The sequence below is a fragment of the Fusarium vanettenii genome (genome assembly GCF_000151355.1).
Source record: "Fusarium vanettenii 77-13-4 chromosome 7 genomic scaffold NECHAsca_72_chr7_6_0, whole genome shotgun sequence".
NCBI classification, from domain to species: domain Eukaryota; kingdom Fungi; phylum Ascomycota; class Sordariomycetes; order Hypocreales; family Nectriaceae; genus Fusarium; species Fusarium vanettenii.
This window is the reverse complement of record NW_003315817.1, coordinates 75,163-93,018: the sequence shown is the minus strand read 5'-3', so window position 1 is coordinate 93,018 and position 17,856 is coordinate 75,163. Positions and strand designations below refer to the sequence as shown.

Genomic DNA, 17,856 nt, shown 5'->3' with positions numbered 1-17,856 from the left:
TAGGTATATTAGGTTTATTATTAATAAAGAGTCTTAGTATTATTATATAATAGGGTAATTATATCTTAGTAATAGGTTAAGAAAGTCTTAAAAGTAATTAAAGTCTATTAATAGCTTAAAGGCTAAGTATCTATCTAAGATATAATAAATATTATATATATATAAGGGGCCTCGCATTTATAGAAGTAAGGTCTAAGTAAGGGCCTTATATTTATAGAAGTAAGGTCTAAGTAAGGGCCTTATACTTATAGAAGTAAGGTCTCTTATAGTTAGTATATTAGGAAGGGAAAATATAAGGAATAGAAATAATATATAATAGGGGATATATTAGGCCGTAATATTTATAATATAATTAAAATATATTATTTTTATAATATAAAGTTTTATAATATAAGTTATTTTAATTATTATATAAAAAGCTAAGTTAAATTATTATTAAATAATTATAATATAATTAAATATACCTTTAAAGAATTTTTTTAAATTTATTTTATTTTATTTTTTTATTTTATTTTTCTTAAGAAAAATATACCCTTAATATTTTAAAGTATTTTAAATAATTTAATAAAAAATACTTATTTAATAAAGTTTTAAAATTATATCTATTTAATACTTTAAGTTTATTATTATATTTAATTTAACCTTTTAAGTATTTTATTTATATTTATTATTCTATTTTAAAGCTAGCTTAGGCGGTTATAGCAGTGACCGAGTTATAGGTTATGATGCCCCCTCTCTGATGAAGAGAGGGGCGGCCTATCATTAGTCAGCCCCCTGGGTATCAGATTGCGATGAGTTGGCCATGCGTGAGTGGGTCATTCATTGCATGGAGGATGTCAGCTGAACCCCGAAGCCCTCAAAGCTAGCGGCCTGGCTTCGTAGGTATTTCAAGGCTCCTGGGGTCCCCTCTTGTGCCCGTCGTCGCTTCAACTGTCTGTACCTTTGCTTCGAGCTTTATGGAACGCATCACTTGCAAGTTCCAACAGCAGAGATAGAATACAATGTTCGCTTACAGACGACAACTCCCACGGCTCATCAGCCGAAGCGTCTGTTTTGCCCCGCCACGAATATTACCAAGGCCACACCATCTTTCACGCCAGTCATACGCATACAAGTCTACCAACCAAGGGCAGCATGAGGCTCCGCGCTCAAAGAAGATGACCTTGACCGACAAATTCCTAGTCTACATTTTCCTCTCTGGTACTGCTCAACTCCTCATTATGTTCGCATATGAGCCACTCAGAGATTATGGTCTCTTTGACAATATTGCTACCTGGACTCTCTTCCTCGTCGTACCACCAAAGCGAGTCATGCCTGAAAAAGCAACCACTGAGACTCTATACCAGCCGATTACTCGAGACAAAGAGATAAGATTACTTGTCCTAGAGCCAGGAGCTCCAGGCGACGAGCTAAAATGCCACCTGGTCAACGCCGAGCTGTCCTGGAGAACCAAATACGAAGCCTTGTCGTACACCTGGGGAGATCCAGCCATTACCCGTCAGTTGAGCTGCTCTGGGCGCACCATCGATGTGACTGTGAGCCTCCATGATGCCTTGACGGATTTGCGGGATCCAAGACACAACCGACTCCTCTGGGTAGACGCTGTCTGTATCAACCAGGCCGACAACGACGAAAAGGCCAAGCAGATCCGGCTTATGGGCGACATCTACTCCCAGGCCCGACGAGTACTCATTTACCTCGGCAAGGGAGATTCCTCTGTCGACGAGGCGATGGAATCGATTCGCCGGCTCGACTGGGAGTTCATGCCCATTCACGTCAGACGGTATTGTTCCAGGTTGCTTGTTTTGGGCCCGGTGGGAGTAAAACTACTAGACTACCTGCCCAAAATGAAGCCTCTCACAGATGACAAGATCAACTGGGATCCCATTATCAACCTGCTCCGGCGTCCATGGTTCCAGCGCACTTGGATCATCCAGGAAGCCATTCTAGCAAAACGTGCCCAAGTTTTCTGTGGCGACGAGTCCATCCCTTGGGCCATGCTTGAGAGAGTCGTGATCGCCATGAACTTCTACAAGGGTGAAGTCGCAAAGATCCCCGGCTATCCCTCGATCGTTGACGCTGTGGCCAGTGTGCACCTGCTGCGTTCAGCACGAAGGGATCGTTACACCAGCATCATGTTGCCTGATAAGTGGCTGTACACAAAGCTCTTGTCTGTATCTCGGATGCATCGCCAAGAGTTCACAAAGCTCCTTGACTTGATCATGGATAGCCGCAAGTTTGCTTGCAGTAATCCTCGGGACAAGGTCTTTGGCATGCTTGGCGTGACAGGCCAGGACATAAGCAGCGAGTACCTAACGCCAGACTACTCAATCTCTCCAGGGGACGTATTCCGCAAGTTCGTTCTCTGGGAAATCTTTCATAATGGCAGCCTTCGAGTTCTTGGCAGCAGCTCAGACAAGGCCGGCAGCCAGAATTTGTCACCATCTTGGGTTCCCGACTTTAACAGGCTTGACCCTCATCAAAGTCTCACTAGGTACGAGAATCGTGCGAGCTTTAGTGCCAGTGGAGACTTGCCTATTCAGGCACGGACATCCAACGATGATACTGTATTGCATGTCAAGGGAAGGATAGTCGATACGCTCCACACAGTTGGAGAGGAGATGATCAGGAACCCATCCGACTTGGATGGCAAGGGCGACTATGCGAATAAGCCAATGACATGGTACGATGAACTGCGGGTCAACAAGAACATGATCATAGAAGCCACACGCATCTGGCTGGAGGCCATGGTAAGGCTATCTCAGGGGGGCCGTTACCCCGTTCCCAGAGCTAATGCAATTGTGGCAACTCAACTGGTGGACGGGAAGCTTGTGCTAAAGGATGGAGTTCCTTCTGACTGGGTGCCCTTTTTGCGAACCCTGGTCTGCAACCGGACTGACCATGGCCAAGAAGCCACCGAGGAGTTTGAGCCCATGGTCGCGGCCTGTATTCGGCTAAGTTTCGCGGCAGAGAAGCTCCCTAGGTCGTACGTTAGGAAGCATTATCCTCTGGCAAGGAGAGCCATCGAGGCGTCACTGACAGTGGCACAATCGCGGCGCTTTGCGGGGACCAACATGGGAATGGTAGGATACGTTCCCATGAGGGCCAAGAAAGGGGACCTGGTTGTCATCTTGTATGGGGCTGATGTGCCGTTCGTGGTAAGGAGGGAAACTGGTGGTAGGTATTCGCTGGTAGGAGAATGCTATATGAGTGGGATCATGTACGACGGGGTAGCAATGAGGATCGATGAGATTAAGGATGAAGATGTAGAGTTTGCTCTTGTTTAGCCCAAGATTAGCGTGTTTACAGTCGAAGTTTCATTCTTCCACATAGCTGGCAAGACAAGAGGTTATCACTCCAAGTTTTATCCTTCCCTACTTGGAGCAGATCGGGGCCAACTCGCTCCTGTTAATCTTGCTCCGGAACGTTGGGTTTTCTTGGTGATTGCGACCATGGAGTATTATCACCTGCATGTATTGAACTGATAACTGTCCGACGACAGCAACATCAATTCCTCGCGGGAGATTATTAACAGGTGGATAGTAACTTCCTCTCGCTAACGCTCCTAGTATCGCCTTATGGGCATTGCAGTGACCATGGCAGGCTTGTTTCGCTTCTAGAATATCCATCCCTTAAGAATCTGATATCATGGGCATATGGGATATAAGAAACCTAGCTATTGGGCTCCAATTTGCCTTAGGTCCAGGATGAGCACACCCTGTCACGTGCGCCTTTCTCTAACAATGAGCCCCAATACATCACAAAGGTAAAAGTAGAAGAGACATGTTAACAGGCACCGAGGTAGTGGAATAATACATGATGGTTGACAAATGTTCTTCTCTAAGCCTAGGGTGAAATTTGCAATGAAATCTGGAATTCTTCAGGCAGCTCTAAAAGTTCAGCATTATCATTGGAAAGTGGATGTAGCCACGTTTGTCTTGGCTCAACCGCAATGGATTTTGCGTCACTTGAAGTCACAAAACCGATATGTTTTTTGATTAACAGAGTATTTTCTCGTTAAATATAGCAGAAAAAAGCCCTGTTCTCCCCGAGTGATGATGCTGCCAATCGATATTGAGTACAGCTCGGGCGACCACCCTACACCTACCACAGTTGAGCGATAAGATTATACGATAAGATAAGGTTTTTACAGATAAGATCTGCCCCTTAATCACATGAGGACATGCTCCTCTCGCGTTTTCCGTTTGCTTGTGTACTTCCATTCCACGCGCAGCCTGCGATTGACTTGTATCAATCCACCGGTAACGATTGAATCAACTGCTCGGTCGATTCACTTCGGTGATGCCCTAGTCATGTACGTGTCTTTAGTTAGAGCTCAAACATCAACCCGAACCTGTGCGGAACAAGCATGCCAGGTCACCCTTCTCGAACCAAGCAACATCCTTCTTCCAAGCATGTACAATGATATCCCTCCCCAAACGAGCAACCTCTTGGACTTTTTGAGGCGTCCCCCATCCTGGAAACGTCGTGGTAGTGCACAGTAGATGCGCACCCGTCTGTATGGCAGTACGGAAGGCAAAGTTTTGGCTGATATTTCCATACGCTTCGATGAAGCCCTCCATCATCCATAGTCCCGCCGTGATGGACTTGTACACCCACAGAGCGTACATCTCGGCAATCATTTGTCCAAAGTCGACGCTGGGCAAGCCGAGTTGAGTACATTCCCAGTCGATGGCCAACATGGGCACCTCGGTGCCTTGCTGGATTGGGGCATTGGGTAAAATAATGCTGAGAAGTAAATGTCAACCTTTGAAGTTTCATTCAATGGCTAGTGAGCTTACTTTCCCGTCCAAAAGTCACCATGGATGATCTGGTGCTTGCTCACCTCCTTTCTCTCAGCAGCGGCCATTTGCTCAACCTGTCCAAGGATATCCTTTACAGGGTCGAGAATATCCGGAAAGTCTTTGATGCGTTCGTGAAGCCATGAAAAATTGACCATGTGCTTAATGGCTTGGGCGAAGTTGTTCTGAGCCACGACGTGTCGATGTTTGTGCTGTTGTGCAGTCCATTCTATAAAGCCTCTAAGCCATTTACCCAATGCCTCGCCGAGATGGCGGCATTGCGGTTTAAATGACTTGGGAGTTGGAGCGGTGTAATGCTGTAGGACGTAGTCTTTCAAATTGATACCATCGGGTAGGAATTCTTGGATCTGGTTGGTAGCATTGTGATCAAAGTGGAAGAAGTTTGGTGTTTGAGCGACAAAATTGGAGGTATCCATAGAATCAGATGGTCCAAAGGAGGAACGGCCAGACAAGATCCTCAGACTTTCCACTTCAATGCTCTATGGCGGGTTAGTGGCATGGAACAATTGGATAGACTCGAGGAGACAGTACGCAGCGAAGCATGGCCAGTGGAAACTCGGGCTTGGAGGCCATCCAGGGCTCTCCATGTTTGACCAGAACTTCTGTTGTCCCATCATCGAGGGGTGTCGACAACTTTGCGAGATAGATCCAGTTGACGGAGCCTCCTGAGAGCTTTGTCAAGGATGAGGGTTCGAATTTGGTGCCTACGAGGGCTCTCTGAACTTTGGCGTCTACGTCGATGGAGGCTATTGATGCCATGGCGAGGGACTTTAAATAACTGGTAGTGTCAACGAGAAGAACGACAGCCTAACAAAACACCCAGTTTGAATCTGTTGCACGGTTCGTTAGATATACTCAAATATGTGATCTACGGTTAGAGTACGCTTTGACGTCATCTGACGATCTATCACCAGAACGCCAATAAGGAGACTGTACATAAGATGTGACAATAAGATGCCAAGGTGCCAAAGAACAGAAGGGGTATCATGTAGCGCTACTTTAAAACAAAATAAGCAAATCATCTCTGAAGGCCATCATCACTCGTCGCTGATTGAGTCATGCTGCGTCCGTCTCACCACCAGCAACCTGGGCTTCCAAATCCAAGATATCCGCCTGGAAAGCCGGCCAGTACTGATCCCGCACCCACTGACACAATGTCAACAGCGCCATGGACAGCTTGTAGATGCCCAGTATCGACTCTGTGCTTCCCAGCGGTATTCGCTCAAACGTGCGAGCCTTGCCAAATCTGTCAAGATCGGTTGCCACAAAGTACCAGTCATGTTTAGTAACAATGATGCCGGGCAGAAACTCGATGGCGTCGATAGGGTCACGCCGGCCCCAACATAGACTACGCCATTGTGAAGAATGCCATGTTGCAACTTGCAACAGAGCGGTATCATAAGACTGTTCGGGTCCCTTGGTCTCGATGGAAATGGCAATGGGGTTCTTGGTCAAGTCGCCCCAGTCAGTGTGGTTGATTGACATGCCTGGTCGTTTGAGGCATCGGGATTGGATGGCTTCGTGGTGCGACGAGTTTGTGTCTGGTTGGACGCAGATGCAGAAGTCGACCATCTTGCTCGGTGCGTGTTCCGGCCGATAGGCCTTGACGATACCAGCTGTCAGGCTGTGTCTGTGTTAGTATGGTTTGAGACTTGGAGAGGGATCAGTACGCACCAGCATCTGTAGTCCAACAACTCATCCTCGCTGCTGGGACTATCCCGCATCACCCACTCCAGTATTTGCGAGTGCACGTCATTGTTCCAGGATGACTCGGCGAGGTTCTCCTTGAAGCATCTCCGGGCTAGACGGTGTATCTTGCGGACAGTTCGCACATCGGGTAGGTCTGAGGCTCCAAACTGGGGTTTGTCCCCAAACATCCACGGTCGTACACGTTCGCTGGCGAGCTGCGCAATGATTAGTATAAGTAATCTGACTAGCTTCCTCATACATACATCACTTTGAAGGTCTCTTGGCAAGATGGCGTAGCCTTCTTCAATGTCCCTCAGTCGTTGAGTCAACAGCTCCAACGACAACGGCTGCTCGCCGTCTTCGAATGATGCCCTGACAAATCCTGTATGCTGCAGCTCTGCATTACGCAGCTGCTTTGTAGGGGAGGAGTTGCGCGAGATCTTGGAGGCCTTTGATGATGCCCTGGATGAGAGTCGTGAAGAGGATGCGACTGAAGGTGCTTGGGGAGGATTATCAGGGTCGAGGGCGTTTGGGATGATAAATGAACGAGGAGGTCGGGGAGTTAAATCATTATGGAACTGGTCGGGGTCTCTTGCTTCCTCGCTGTGGTCGTTGTCCGGGCTCCTCGGGCGCTTTGAAGCCATGGAGCTGTGGTCGCGATTCGACGATGTCGAGGGCCTGGAGGGAGGGGACCCGGAGGTTGACGGGGTCGGAAGACGTGACCTAGATTCACTCTTCTTGGTATATGACGGGCTCGGCCAGGGTTTGGACTTGGAGAGGGAGAGATGGTCGTGATTGAGTCTTGGGCGCTTGCGCGGTCGATCGGAGCTAGATGGGTCTTGTTGTTGAGGAGGAAGCGTGGCGATGGAATCGAGCCAAGCTAGTATGCGGGAGTTTCCCATGGTACGCAGGGTCTCAAGACAGTGGGTACATGTTGATCTGAATGCTGGTAGATGGCGTTGAAGCTATCATCAATTGCCAGTCGCGATAATGACTTGGTTGAGTTTGGGTTGCGTCACCAGGGAAACGGCGGCGGACAATTGTGGGGCCGACACGATATGACCTTTGACGCAGCCAGGGTCCAAGTGTTAAACAGAATTGAGGTACTCTCCGAGGACCCTCGATTATTAAACGAATTGTTTCTCGTAATCATCTTGTATGTAGCAGAATGTAGCAGGACAGCCAGCGATATTGATTTTGTGTTGGTCAAGATGCTTCACTTTGATGGCTGAGTGTGGCTTAGTTGACAAGTGGCTGAACATTAGACCTGGCTACGTCATCGGTTGAGGCGCCGTCGCTGAAATCTTTGGCATCAGATGAAGAGACAGAGGAAGGGGTTAAGATAGCGATGATGCAAGCAAATCTACTTATGAGGGAGCGTTCAAATGCCTTTTTAGATGCACATATTCCTGTTACAGTTTCAGTGAAAAGCTAGCGTTCGCTAATTGTGCTTTTCTTAACAACGCGTCATCTCAGTCCCAGGCCATCCAAAGGCCAGCACAACACGTCTTAAGATAGCTATTATAACGTTAATAGTATCTTAAGAACATGAGCTTAGAGGGGTATTTAATAGATATATTGAGCATTTTTACTCTATTTTACTTCTTATCTATAATAGAGAGTGCGCCCTTAATGCCATTGAGTAAACTGTGACTCCAGCATAACACGTCTTAAGATGACTACCATAACCCTAATATTGTCTTAAGAACATGAGCTTAGAGAAATATTTAATGCATTAATTAACCCAATTCACTACATTTTATCTTTTATCCATGATGTGGAGTGCGTCCTTAATACCATCAGGCCAACCGTGACGCCAAGCACTGACTGGGCCTCTGAGGTCATGGGGGATGTCATGACTTGCTCTCTTTCAATACAGGGCTCGCCCCAGCCAAGGTATCTCGATTTGTGGTGGTTCAGTTTTCACTTGTAGTGAGTGTTGCTAAGATGGCCATAAACCATTTCGACGTCGACTTCAGGGACTGTGAGCTCGGAGTCACCCTTGCCCCAAACCAATATGAAGCGTGAAATTGAGAGTGACAGTCATTTAGGCCTAGAAAAGTGGATAATTGGCAGCTGAATTTAAGCCCAGCTCAACAATTCAGCCTCGACGCTCTCACAAAATTCGCTGCTACCAAACCCAGGATTGACACCTCCATTTTTCAATGCTTCGGCCACTGTCTCCTCTAACGAGACGGCCTGAAAGTCCGGATACAAGTCTTTGGCATTCAGATAGCCAAGCAAATTCGCCTGAGCAGGTTGATTGTCCCCCCTCGCCCAAGCGCTGAACACATACTCAAGGATCACCTGGGGCCACAAGTCCAGCTTGCCGCTCTGGGCTGCCTTTGATACTTGCTAATGGCTTATCCTGACCAGTGGAATGTCCTCGTCTATGACCCGCTGGATGAGCTGAATAACCTCACTCTGCGAGGTGACCTCTCTGTAGGCAAAGACCATCCGATTGAGAGTTCGCGGATCCGAGATGATGCGAGTCACATAGCGTCCCACGTCGTCGATATGGATGGTGGCGCAGGGAACAAGGCCTTTGTCGACGAAGAAGTATTTGGAATACAAGGCCACATGATCCAATCGTCCAGAATCGACTCTTGGGATCATAATTTCATGCTAAAAGCTAATGTCAATGACGGTGTACGGCAAGCCGATCTTCTTCAGGTGGTTGAGGACATCCTCCTTCTGCTTGCATTATCAGCGAGGAGCATTCCTGGGGGGTCGCCTATGCGAGCAAAGTCGCCGCTCACCGTGTCTCGAATCTTCATGACATTTTTTGGCGGTGCTACCGTAGACCACATGTTGGGCACGAATCGCTTCACTCCAGCCTGCAATGCAGCATCCGCCAAAGGTATCTGGTCCAACGTGTAGTTGGGCGGCAGAGCACAGATTACGATGTCGATTCCAGTTAATGTCTTTACTAGTTCGCTCAGTTCACCCTGTAAGTCTGCCGACACAATCTTGACGTTCTGTTGGGCGAGGTAATTGGTGGTGGGCTTGTCGGCTGAGGCGGGTTGAACAAGAGCAGTGACTTTCTAGACCGAGATAAGACCTTCATGAGATATAGTAAATGCATCATTATGTGTACTCACAAAGTGATGGTCCTTTGAATTGAGCAGGGCGGACACAATACTCGAGCCGATTCTGCCAGTGGCACCCACGATGGCAACGTTGAATTGACCGGACATGGTAATTGAGAGTTCCCTGAAAAGAGCTTCTACAACTGTCTATGCCATCTAGGATTTGCTAAGATAGAATTATACGCGCGGCAATGGGTTATATGAATCCGCTCTAAACGAGCGAGGGGTTGGTAGGGAGGCCGAGATCCGTGGAGTCCGCGGGTCGCGTGTTGCATCAAGGTGAACTTAGGTCTGTAGATCTGTTGCTAATACGAGTAGGGTCGGTGTCCGGACTGCGTCACGTATTCCGGAGCCACGCACATGACCGACCCCGGCACTCCAGGAACTCGGGGTCTTGAACAAAACCTACAAGTCATCGGTTTCGACGTAAATTCCGCCACGAAGCCGGCGCCGTTGACAATGACGGGTCTGTTGCATCATCCTCACCCCAAACCTGTGGATGGTGCAGGTCTTTATCATGACCAGAAGCCTCAATAGCCAAGGTCAATAGCGAGGATCGTGTATCCCAGCCCTCTCTGAGTGTCTCTTGGTTTGAAATATTGTGCAAAGGATGGCGCCTTCTTAACGTTGATGTTTCACCAGTTTGAGCAGAATTTTTGGTCACCGTAATGTCTCCGGAGTTCTGGCTTGCCCTTAACAAAGGACTCACTGTTTCCGTCAAATACATCCATTATGCTCTTCAATGGAAACAAGTTCCGTGAAAGTTCATGGATCAATACTATAGCTCGTGGAGGCGGACATAGGCGTAGCTTTCAGCCTTGCAAACACCCTTATTCCCCTTGGGTGATTGTTTGATTTCCATTAGGAAGCGGTTTAATTAATTATATGCATCGAAATTATTCAAGACCTTTATGTTATAACCTGCCAATACTTAACGGTTTCTTTGTTTTCTAAACCCGTCAACTTGCATTGCATATCTGCAGCATTGATATCTACCTAGCGGACATTTCTTGAGTGTAGTTCCTATCTGTGAACAAGTAAATTGCCTCTGGTCACTCTGGTGGGGTCGGTAATGGTTTCAGCCCGAAGGAAGCAATAAATGAAATACCCCCATTCAGATGCCCTGTCGAAGGGGTTGAAGAAGCAAGGGATGCAACCCATTCACCTGCATCTCCTATGCACTGACACTGATGCGGGTGCGGAGATCATACCACATCTGGCTATGTCACCGTACCCTTCTCCACATCCCACACAGCGACAACCTTGCTAGCCGCCAGCTGAGACGTGATGTTATGCAGTTGGTTGTAAGATGCATCGATCAACCAACATACATCAACCTGGGCAGTCGAGGCCAAAAGAGGGGGCAAGGACTGGGCTACCTCCTTTTCGTTTCTCCCCAATTTTCTCTTCTCTTCCTTTCCATCACCTCTCAAACATGTCTTGGGACCGGTATGAACTCGGCCAGAAGAACATCTTCTACGATGAAGACACCCACCCATTCAGCATAGTCGTGCCTCCTCACGTAGGCCGCGTGCGAAGGTCCATGCTCGACTTTTCATGTCCAATCCGTGGCCACAAAGACTTATTCGACCCTATTTCCAGTGATGGACAATTCAAGCGCCCACTTGACGGGTCAGACATAGATCCTGCTTTGAAAGCCGCCAACAATGCTATGAGTAAAGCTAGAAGCATAGTCAATGGCGGGTATCTGGAAAAGAAATGGGAGAGCTTTTTCGAGACACATTTCTTTGAGCCTCTCAGCGAGAGTCTTTCGGTATCCAAAGAAGACCCTCGACGGTGAGAACACGTACCATCCCTCTACAGCTAAACACCTGGAGCTGACCGCAATCTCAAGTGTCTCTCGCTATAAATACTACTACGACGACGTGAAGAGGTGCGTATGATAACCATTTCCACCCTGAATTTTAACTGATTTGATTGCAAGAGAAACCAACGAGTTATGGGACCTGTTCAAGGGGAACAGCACCCCTGGGCTTGGGGCTTTTGAGAGCCTCAAATGCCCAAAGCCAGACCAGGCATTCTATCTGCCCATGTACCGCCCTCATTTCAAGGCCGGAATTCCGACGGTAGTAGATCCCGAGGCTCGCCAATGGAACCGCCATCAAGAAGCATCCATCATGGAGCCCTTTTCATGGTCAACTTTGGAGAAGTTGCATGAGTTTGGCCTGCAACCAACCCCCTTTCGCATTTTTCACAAACCACCTATGGAGGCCAATCTCAAATGCTACCCTTGGCTCATTGTCGAACACAAAAAGGAGGAAGAGCCAGAAGGACCATCAGGGAGGGTTGTGTGTTGCCAGGCCGCCAATGCCGCGGCGTGCGCCGTCAGACTGGTCCAGGATTCAGCACAGTACGCCGTTGAGCTTCCGGATTACGGGCATATCCCCCCAATCCCAGCAGTGACGACCATTGGGCCCCGCGTTACGGTCTGGCTCATGTATTTTGCTGAGAAGTTTGATGCCCCTTGCAGTGGTAGGGACAAGCAAGAGGTGACGAGCAGACTCCGTAACAAGGGCTACGTAAGTCTAACAATCTGTCTCGCCACTCGTGCTAACGTGGTGTTTAGATCATGCGAGCCATTTGGAACGGCGACATGACGAAAGGTGCCGACGTTGTACGGTTTCAAATCATCCTGGAGAACACGCACACCTGGGCTGTGCGAGCCTTCAAACCTTTGATATCCTCATACATTGAACAATGGGGTTATGTACACTGCAGGTCAGATGAAGTTTCTTCAAGTCCATGGAGCCAGGTAAAGCTTCGTCGTCAGAAGAACATCGAACGACGCCAAACAGTTCTCCCTATTGTCCAGGCCTTACTGAAGGATCACGCCACTATGGAGCTTGACGACACGGCCCATCAGAAAGTGACACCGTTGCTCTTAGGCTTGCTTATGCACCATATCTGCTCGTCGGAGAGAGAATTTCTGTCCAACGAAGTCGATCGAGTTGTCAAGGAGAAGTTGGCGGCTCTCAATCTGACACAGGAGATGCCTACCACCAGTCACGCGCAAGACAATGCAACCCAGGTATCCGTCGAGGCCGACCTTGAACAGACAAGCCCCATAACTCAGGAGCCGCTGAACGACAACGATGACCCGAATGATTCTGACTACAGGCCGCCATGGACTACCTCGGCCCATGGCAACCCTGACAAAGCACCTACTGCTGCTGAGGCTTCTGACACTGAGGCTTCGGTTGCTCAGTCTTCGGACCATGAGTACTCTGACCCGACACTCTTGTGGCATGCTGAGACTTTCATGGCAACGCCACAGTCAAGATCTTCGAGGGAAGGCCGTCCTAGCTTCCACAGTCGTGACTCGGCGCCGCTCTCAGGGAGCACAGTCACTGGGTCAGCTGAGACCACACCGACGCCAAACATATCCAGGGGCCGAATCAGCTCCAGCTCGCCATGCCATAGGTCAAGTTCGCCACGGCTGTCACAAGTCGACGAGGCACCTTCTGGGTCACCTGTGTTTTCCGGTAAGCCGGTACCGGAGCAGCGTACATGGCCACCTGGAATACAGTTCGGCCAAGCAGAGTCTCCAGGATCTTCCAGCACCCAGCGAAATCCGACGGAGAAAAGTGTATCTGATTTCAAGACCAGGCTTGGCTACTCAGTTATTGCAGACAGCCAGGACTCGTCCGACGTTTTTTGATAGATATGTCGGCAGTTTTGGGAGTATTTTACTGTATGTGTTTGTCTTTACAATACAACCCATATTCAATAGGTTGTGCACGAATTGCGAATAACCTCACATTCACAGGGCCTACCATCAATTGGAGCAAGTGGCCCTACACTCAATTCTTTAGTCTTGGTTCTCATGTAACCACTAACTTTTTGTTTTCTTTTCAACCTGGTACTGGGACTATTGCGAATCTTGGACCTCTATTCGTCCTCGTCTGCGACATAATTCCCTAGACCCAGAAGATAGTAATGATATCTTAGTAAGTAGGACTGAGCTTTGCAAGCAGCGATGACTACCAGGGTCCCAAATGGTCTTTGGTGTCAATCACTTTAATTTGGCACCGGTAGCAACCCTAGTGTATAGAACCAGAGCTTATGAGTGTACAGTAGGGCCGTAAATGCTGGGCCCGGCCGTTTTGTTTCGGTCCCACATTGCTCAATCGGCCCCACCCCGATCCCGAGTCTGCCCCGTCCTCGCGTCCTACGTCCGGCGCTAATGGGGCATGTATTCCACCATTATAATAACGATATCCCTTGCCTATCACCTAGGCCTAGTCATCGTAGACGCGTTCTATATGTCCACTGCTGATACCAATGTTGGAAATGTTAAAGTCTAATGAATTCTGGCTGCAATGATGTCAATAGCAGGGGTTGCTGGCGTTGTTTGCCGCCCTATCCCAATTGTTTGATCACCAAGTGGAAATCCGCAGTCACCCCTGCCTCAATTAATGCCGAGAAAGACCGAATAAAACCAGTTGTCTAAAAACACTTCATGATTAGCATCGTCTATCTTTTTTGCCACATTTCGAGTTGGTGTGCACTTGATGTTGGCAAAAGAGCCTCTAGAAAATGTTGTACTACAGGGTAGGTACCTAGGGAATGAGGCAGGAGTGGCTGATCGCGCTAGTCGGTCCTTCAAATTTCCGGCTGGGTGCTGTGGCAACGGCTTAGAATCACCATCGCCTAATCTGAACAACGTCATCGCGACAACCGTGTTCAACCCGTCCTGTTGAGCAAGCGACCTCTATCCGACGAAAGAAATGCCATCAATGGGAAATTCAACCTTTGGATATGGACTCTATTATCATCCAGGCGTGGGTTGACGATGTGAAACATTCCCTTGTGACACCACCAACACCTACCACTCGTCGCCGTCGATCGTCTTGCGACATGTCAAGCCCATCTAAACGTCAGCGAACCGGCGACGACCCGTCCGATTTATACCCCGATCCCGATCGAACACCTCGAAGACCTCGCCAACTGATATCGCGACATGATAATGACGGAGACGTGTTTCACGTCCTAGCCCCCGAGGCTATCGTCTCGCCAGGGTCATCCTCCTCTTTTACTGTCATCCTCGCAACAAGAGCTGCATTTTCTTCTCTAGCCATACCTCCCCTCGCCCAAACGGAAACGTCACACTCGACGACCCAATCTCGCGGCTCATCTCCCTCGAAACGATTCCGGAAGATGGCCAGTCTGCTCGACTTGGTTCGTCCGGTCCGTTTCGTGAAAGAGGCAAACTTCGGAAGCGCTCTTCCGGATGACGCTCGAGCACTGCTTGAGGCCCTTTCCGCGGTCGAGGCGAAAGAAGAGATCCTGCCAGCTGCTCTTAGAGGACATTTGGATTTCCAGGATACGCGAATTCGGTCGTTTATGTGGAACTCTAATGCGAACCCGAGCGTGGACGACAGGGCAGCGCACGAGACTCATGATCGCCTTCGAGCCATCGTTGATGATTCGATCTCTTGTTCGAATCTCCATAGATCTGAAGCTGCCTGGAACTGTCTGGTTCATACCCCTCTTCTTCGTCAAGCAACTGGCACATTTCCCTTCCTCGAGGTTGAGCCGATCACTTCAGCCCATATCAAGCCCGCCTTTCGTCCCTTGCCAGCTACCGGCGACGAGATTCCGCCACAGCGCTCCAACGCCAGCATATCCGACATGAGTAGTGTCTCTGAGCACAGTATGGGCACAACACGGACAAGTCCATCGTCAGTTCATAAGATGGTTGATTTTGCACTGGTCCTTCGTCCGGAGAATGAGCTCCAAAACCTGATTCAGACCTTCTTATCGAAGCAGCCAAGCAAAACGTCAACCATCAACCAAACCTCATACGAGCCTCTCCGCACACGCCCAGCTCCCATCTTCATCGAGACGAAAACCGCATCCGGAAATATGGACACAGCCAACGCCCAGTTGGGCATCTGGGTGGCTGCATGGCACCAGCGACTACGGAGCATCATTGACCTCGGAGGCGGAACAGAGAGGATCGTTACTGTGCCTGTGATTCAGGTGGTAGGTAGTGTCTGGACTCTCCTGTTTGTGACAGATGCCGGCTCAGAGATTGTAAGTGATGCCTTGTGCTCTTGTTGACGTCAATCTCTAATTAGCAATAGCACCTCCTGGACGGCGACTTTCGAATTGGCGATACTAGCACGATTGTTGGCATCTACCAGCTGCAGGCCGCCATGTCAGCACTCGCAGTTTGGGTCAAGGAGACATTTGAACCCTGGATCTCTTCCCTGTTGGCTCGTGTCAATGGGCCGTAACGACTATAGTGCTACCAACAAGGCAACCCGTGCGTCAGGGCTATCTGGAGTTAAGGCAATGACTAAGCCCTCAAGCTTATTGCCTCGCTCTCAATAAAATGCCTAGTCAGGAATGGTGATGGTGATGAACGGAGTGGATACGGTGCTGGGATGAGGGACCCGTGACGAGGATGGTATGTCCAAGGCCAACATCCTGTCTTAATCGGTTGAGACGTAGTTGCCAACATACAAAGTTGCCATCTGGTCCACATGTTTGCTGATAAATGTGTATATGTAACATCGTCGGTGTAGGCTAACAGCAGCACTAAGAGAGCTGATAGAGTCGGCCCGGTTGCCATAACTAAGCCACTCCCGACAATTCCAAATACTGCCGAAGCCTCGATCAGTGGTGCCTTGGACGGTGAACCCCATCAGATCAACAGTCCCCTAGCAATTAGATGGAAATATTGGTAAAGGAACTTTGCAGCGAGTTTCTAAGACCGCAGTAACAAGATCAAGTTCACTCACAGAGTGATCCCCTATACTCTATATTTACACATTGACATTGCCAGCATGGGTCTACCATGAGCCATCCGTTGTCGATCTCTACCTCACCTTCTTCCTAGTATGCCGTTTCACGCATGATCTGAAAACCGCTGCACTCGACCGGCAGCACCATGAGTCCACCTAGCTTCCGCATCCACCCTCGCACTGGCAACTGTGTCAGCTCATTGTTTAGAATCTTCCTTGACACGTGAAGAACTTACTGGTGATCCGCAGCCAGACCCCGATTCACAACCACCCGAAACAGAGCCCACTGAGCCGCAGTCAGAACCAGAGCCACATCCCGATCCCGATCCCGATCCCGATCCTGTGCCTGTTCCTGCCCCTGGCGCTACGACTGGGACTGATCCAAAGTCGAAATTGAAGCCACAGTCAGAGCCAGAGCCACATCCGGCACCTGAACCAAAATCAGGGGTTGTGACTGGGATACTCCCTGACCCTGAGCCACAGTCCGAGCCAGACTCACATCCTCCCGACCCCGACTCGGCCCCAGGTACTACGATTGCACCTGATCCAAAACCAAAGTCAAAGTCAAAACCGCATTCGCAGCCAGAGGGACACCCAGCGCCTACTCCAAAGTCTGGGATGGGGATGGTGCCTGAGCCTGAGCCTGAGCCTCCACCGGCGCCTTCTCCAGAACCTCCTCCGGAACCTTCCCCGGAGCCCGAGTTACAATCAGAGCCCGAGCCGCATTCAGTGTCTGATCCTGATCCTGTGTCTGGGACTGGAACTGGGACTGAGCCAGACCCTCCACCAGACCCTGCCCCAGAACCTTCACCGGATCCTGTTCCGGATCCTCCCCCAGAGCCTGAGTTGCAGTCCGACCCTGAACCGCATTCGGTACCTGATCCTGTGTCTGGGACTGGGACTGAGCCCGACCCTCCACCAGAGCCTGCTCCAGACCCTTCGCCAGAACCTTCTCCAGAACCCTCCCCGGAACCTGAACCAGAACTAGGTGCTTCACCTGAGCCTGAGTTACAATCAGATCCTGAACCGCACTCAGTGTCTGATCCCGAACCTGGAGTAGGGCTCGAGCCAGAATCAGGTACTGAGCCCTCGCCAGATCCTGACCCCTCACCAGAGCCCTCACCAGAGCCAGAGCCTGTGTCTGGAACTGGAACTGGGACAGATCCTGAATCACAATCTGAGCCCGACCCGCATTCAGTATCTGATCCCGAGCCGGGGGTAGGACCTGGGCTAGATCCTTCACCAGAGCCCGAGCCTTCGCCAGAGCCTGCGCCGGAATCAGATCCCTCACCAGAGCCCGTGTCTGGGACTGGGACCGGAGAGGAGTCTGAGCCACAGTCTGAGCCTGAGCCGCATTCTGTACCTGATCCTGGCCCTGGGGTAGGGCTTGAGCCAGAACCTTCACCAGAACCTTCGCCAGAACCTTCACCGGAACCGTCGCCGGAGCCTTCGCCGGAGCCTTCGCCAGAGTCTGGGACTGGGACT

At 49.6% G+C, this 17,856-nt stretch overlaps 5 protein-coding genes across 5 annotated transcripts; 3 read left to right on the top strand and 2 right to left on the bottom strand.

Moving 5' to 3' along the window:
- Positions 1 to 1,001: 1,001 nt before the first annotated feature.
- Positions 1,002 to 3,287, top strand: NECHADRAFT_101059 (uncharacterized protein; the record flags this gene model as incomplete). The annotated part of the gene is made up of 1 exon (XM_003040293.1): positions 1,002 to 3,287. The coding sequence occupies one exon, from the start codon at positions 1,002 to 1,004 to the stop codon at positions 3,285 to 3,287; it is 2,286 nt and encodes a 761-aa protein (XP_003040339.1).
- A 1,074-nt stretch (positions 3,288 to 4,361) lies between these two features.
- On the bottom strand, positions 4,362 to 5,546 carry NECHADRAFT_17138 (uncharacterized protein; the record flags this gene model as incomplete). The annotated part of the gene is made up of 3 exons (XM_003040278.1): positions 4,362 to 4,749; positions 4,803 to 5,279; positions 5,380 to 5,546. Coding segments are annotated over 3 exons (1,032 nt in total), but the record flags the coding sequence as incomplete, so codon positions are not given.
- Positions 5,547 to 8,428: 2,882 nt separating this feature from the next.
- On the bottom strand, positions 8,429 to 9,709 carry NECHADRAFT_82333 (uncharacterized protein; the record flags this gene model as incomplete). The annotated part of the gene is made up of 5 exons (XM_003040277.1): positions 8,429 to 8,565; positions 8,633 to 8,819; positions 8,886 to 9,137; positions 9,272 to 9,556; positions 9,614 to 9,709. 5 exons carry the CDS (start codon positions 9,707 to 9,709, stop codon positions 8,429 to 8,431), a joined length of 957 nt encoding a protein of 318 aa, XP_003040323.1.
- A 1,327-nt stretch (positions 9,710 to 11,036) lies between these two features.
- NECHADRAFT_82332 (uncharacterized protein) lies at positions 11,037 to 13,280 on the top strand (the record flags this gene model as incomplete). Its single annotated transcript, XM_003040292.1, has 4 exons — positions 11,037 to 11,398; positions 11,457 to 11,495; positions 11,547 to 12,141; positions 12,189 to 13,280. The coding sequence occupies 4 exons, from the start codon at positions 11,037 to 11,039 to the stop codon at positions 13,278 to 13,280; spliced, it is 2,088 nt and encodes a 695-aa protein (XP_003040338.1).
- Positions 13,281 to 14,158: 878 nt separating this feature from the next.
- Positions 14,159 to 15,861, top strand: NECHADRAFT_82331 (uncharacterized protein; the record flags this gene model as incomplete). Its single annotated transcript, XM_003040291.1, has 3 exons — positions 14,159 to 14,173; positions 14,402 to 15,658; positions 15,709 to 15,861. The coding sequence occupies 3 exons, from the start codon at positions 14,159 to 14,161 to the stop codon at positions 15,859 to 15,861; spliced, it is 1,425 nt and encodes a 474-aa protein (XP_003040337.1).
- Between the last annotated feature and the right edge of the window lie 1,995 nt (positions 15,862 to 17,856).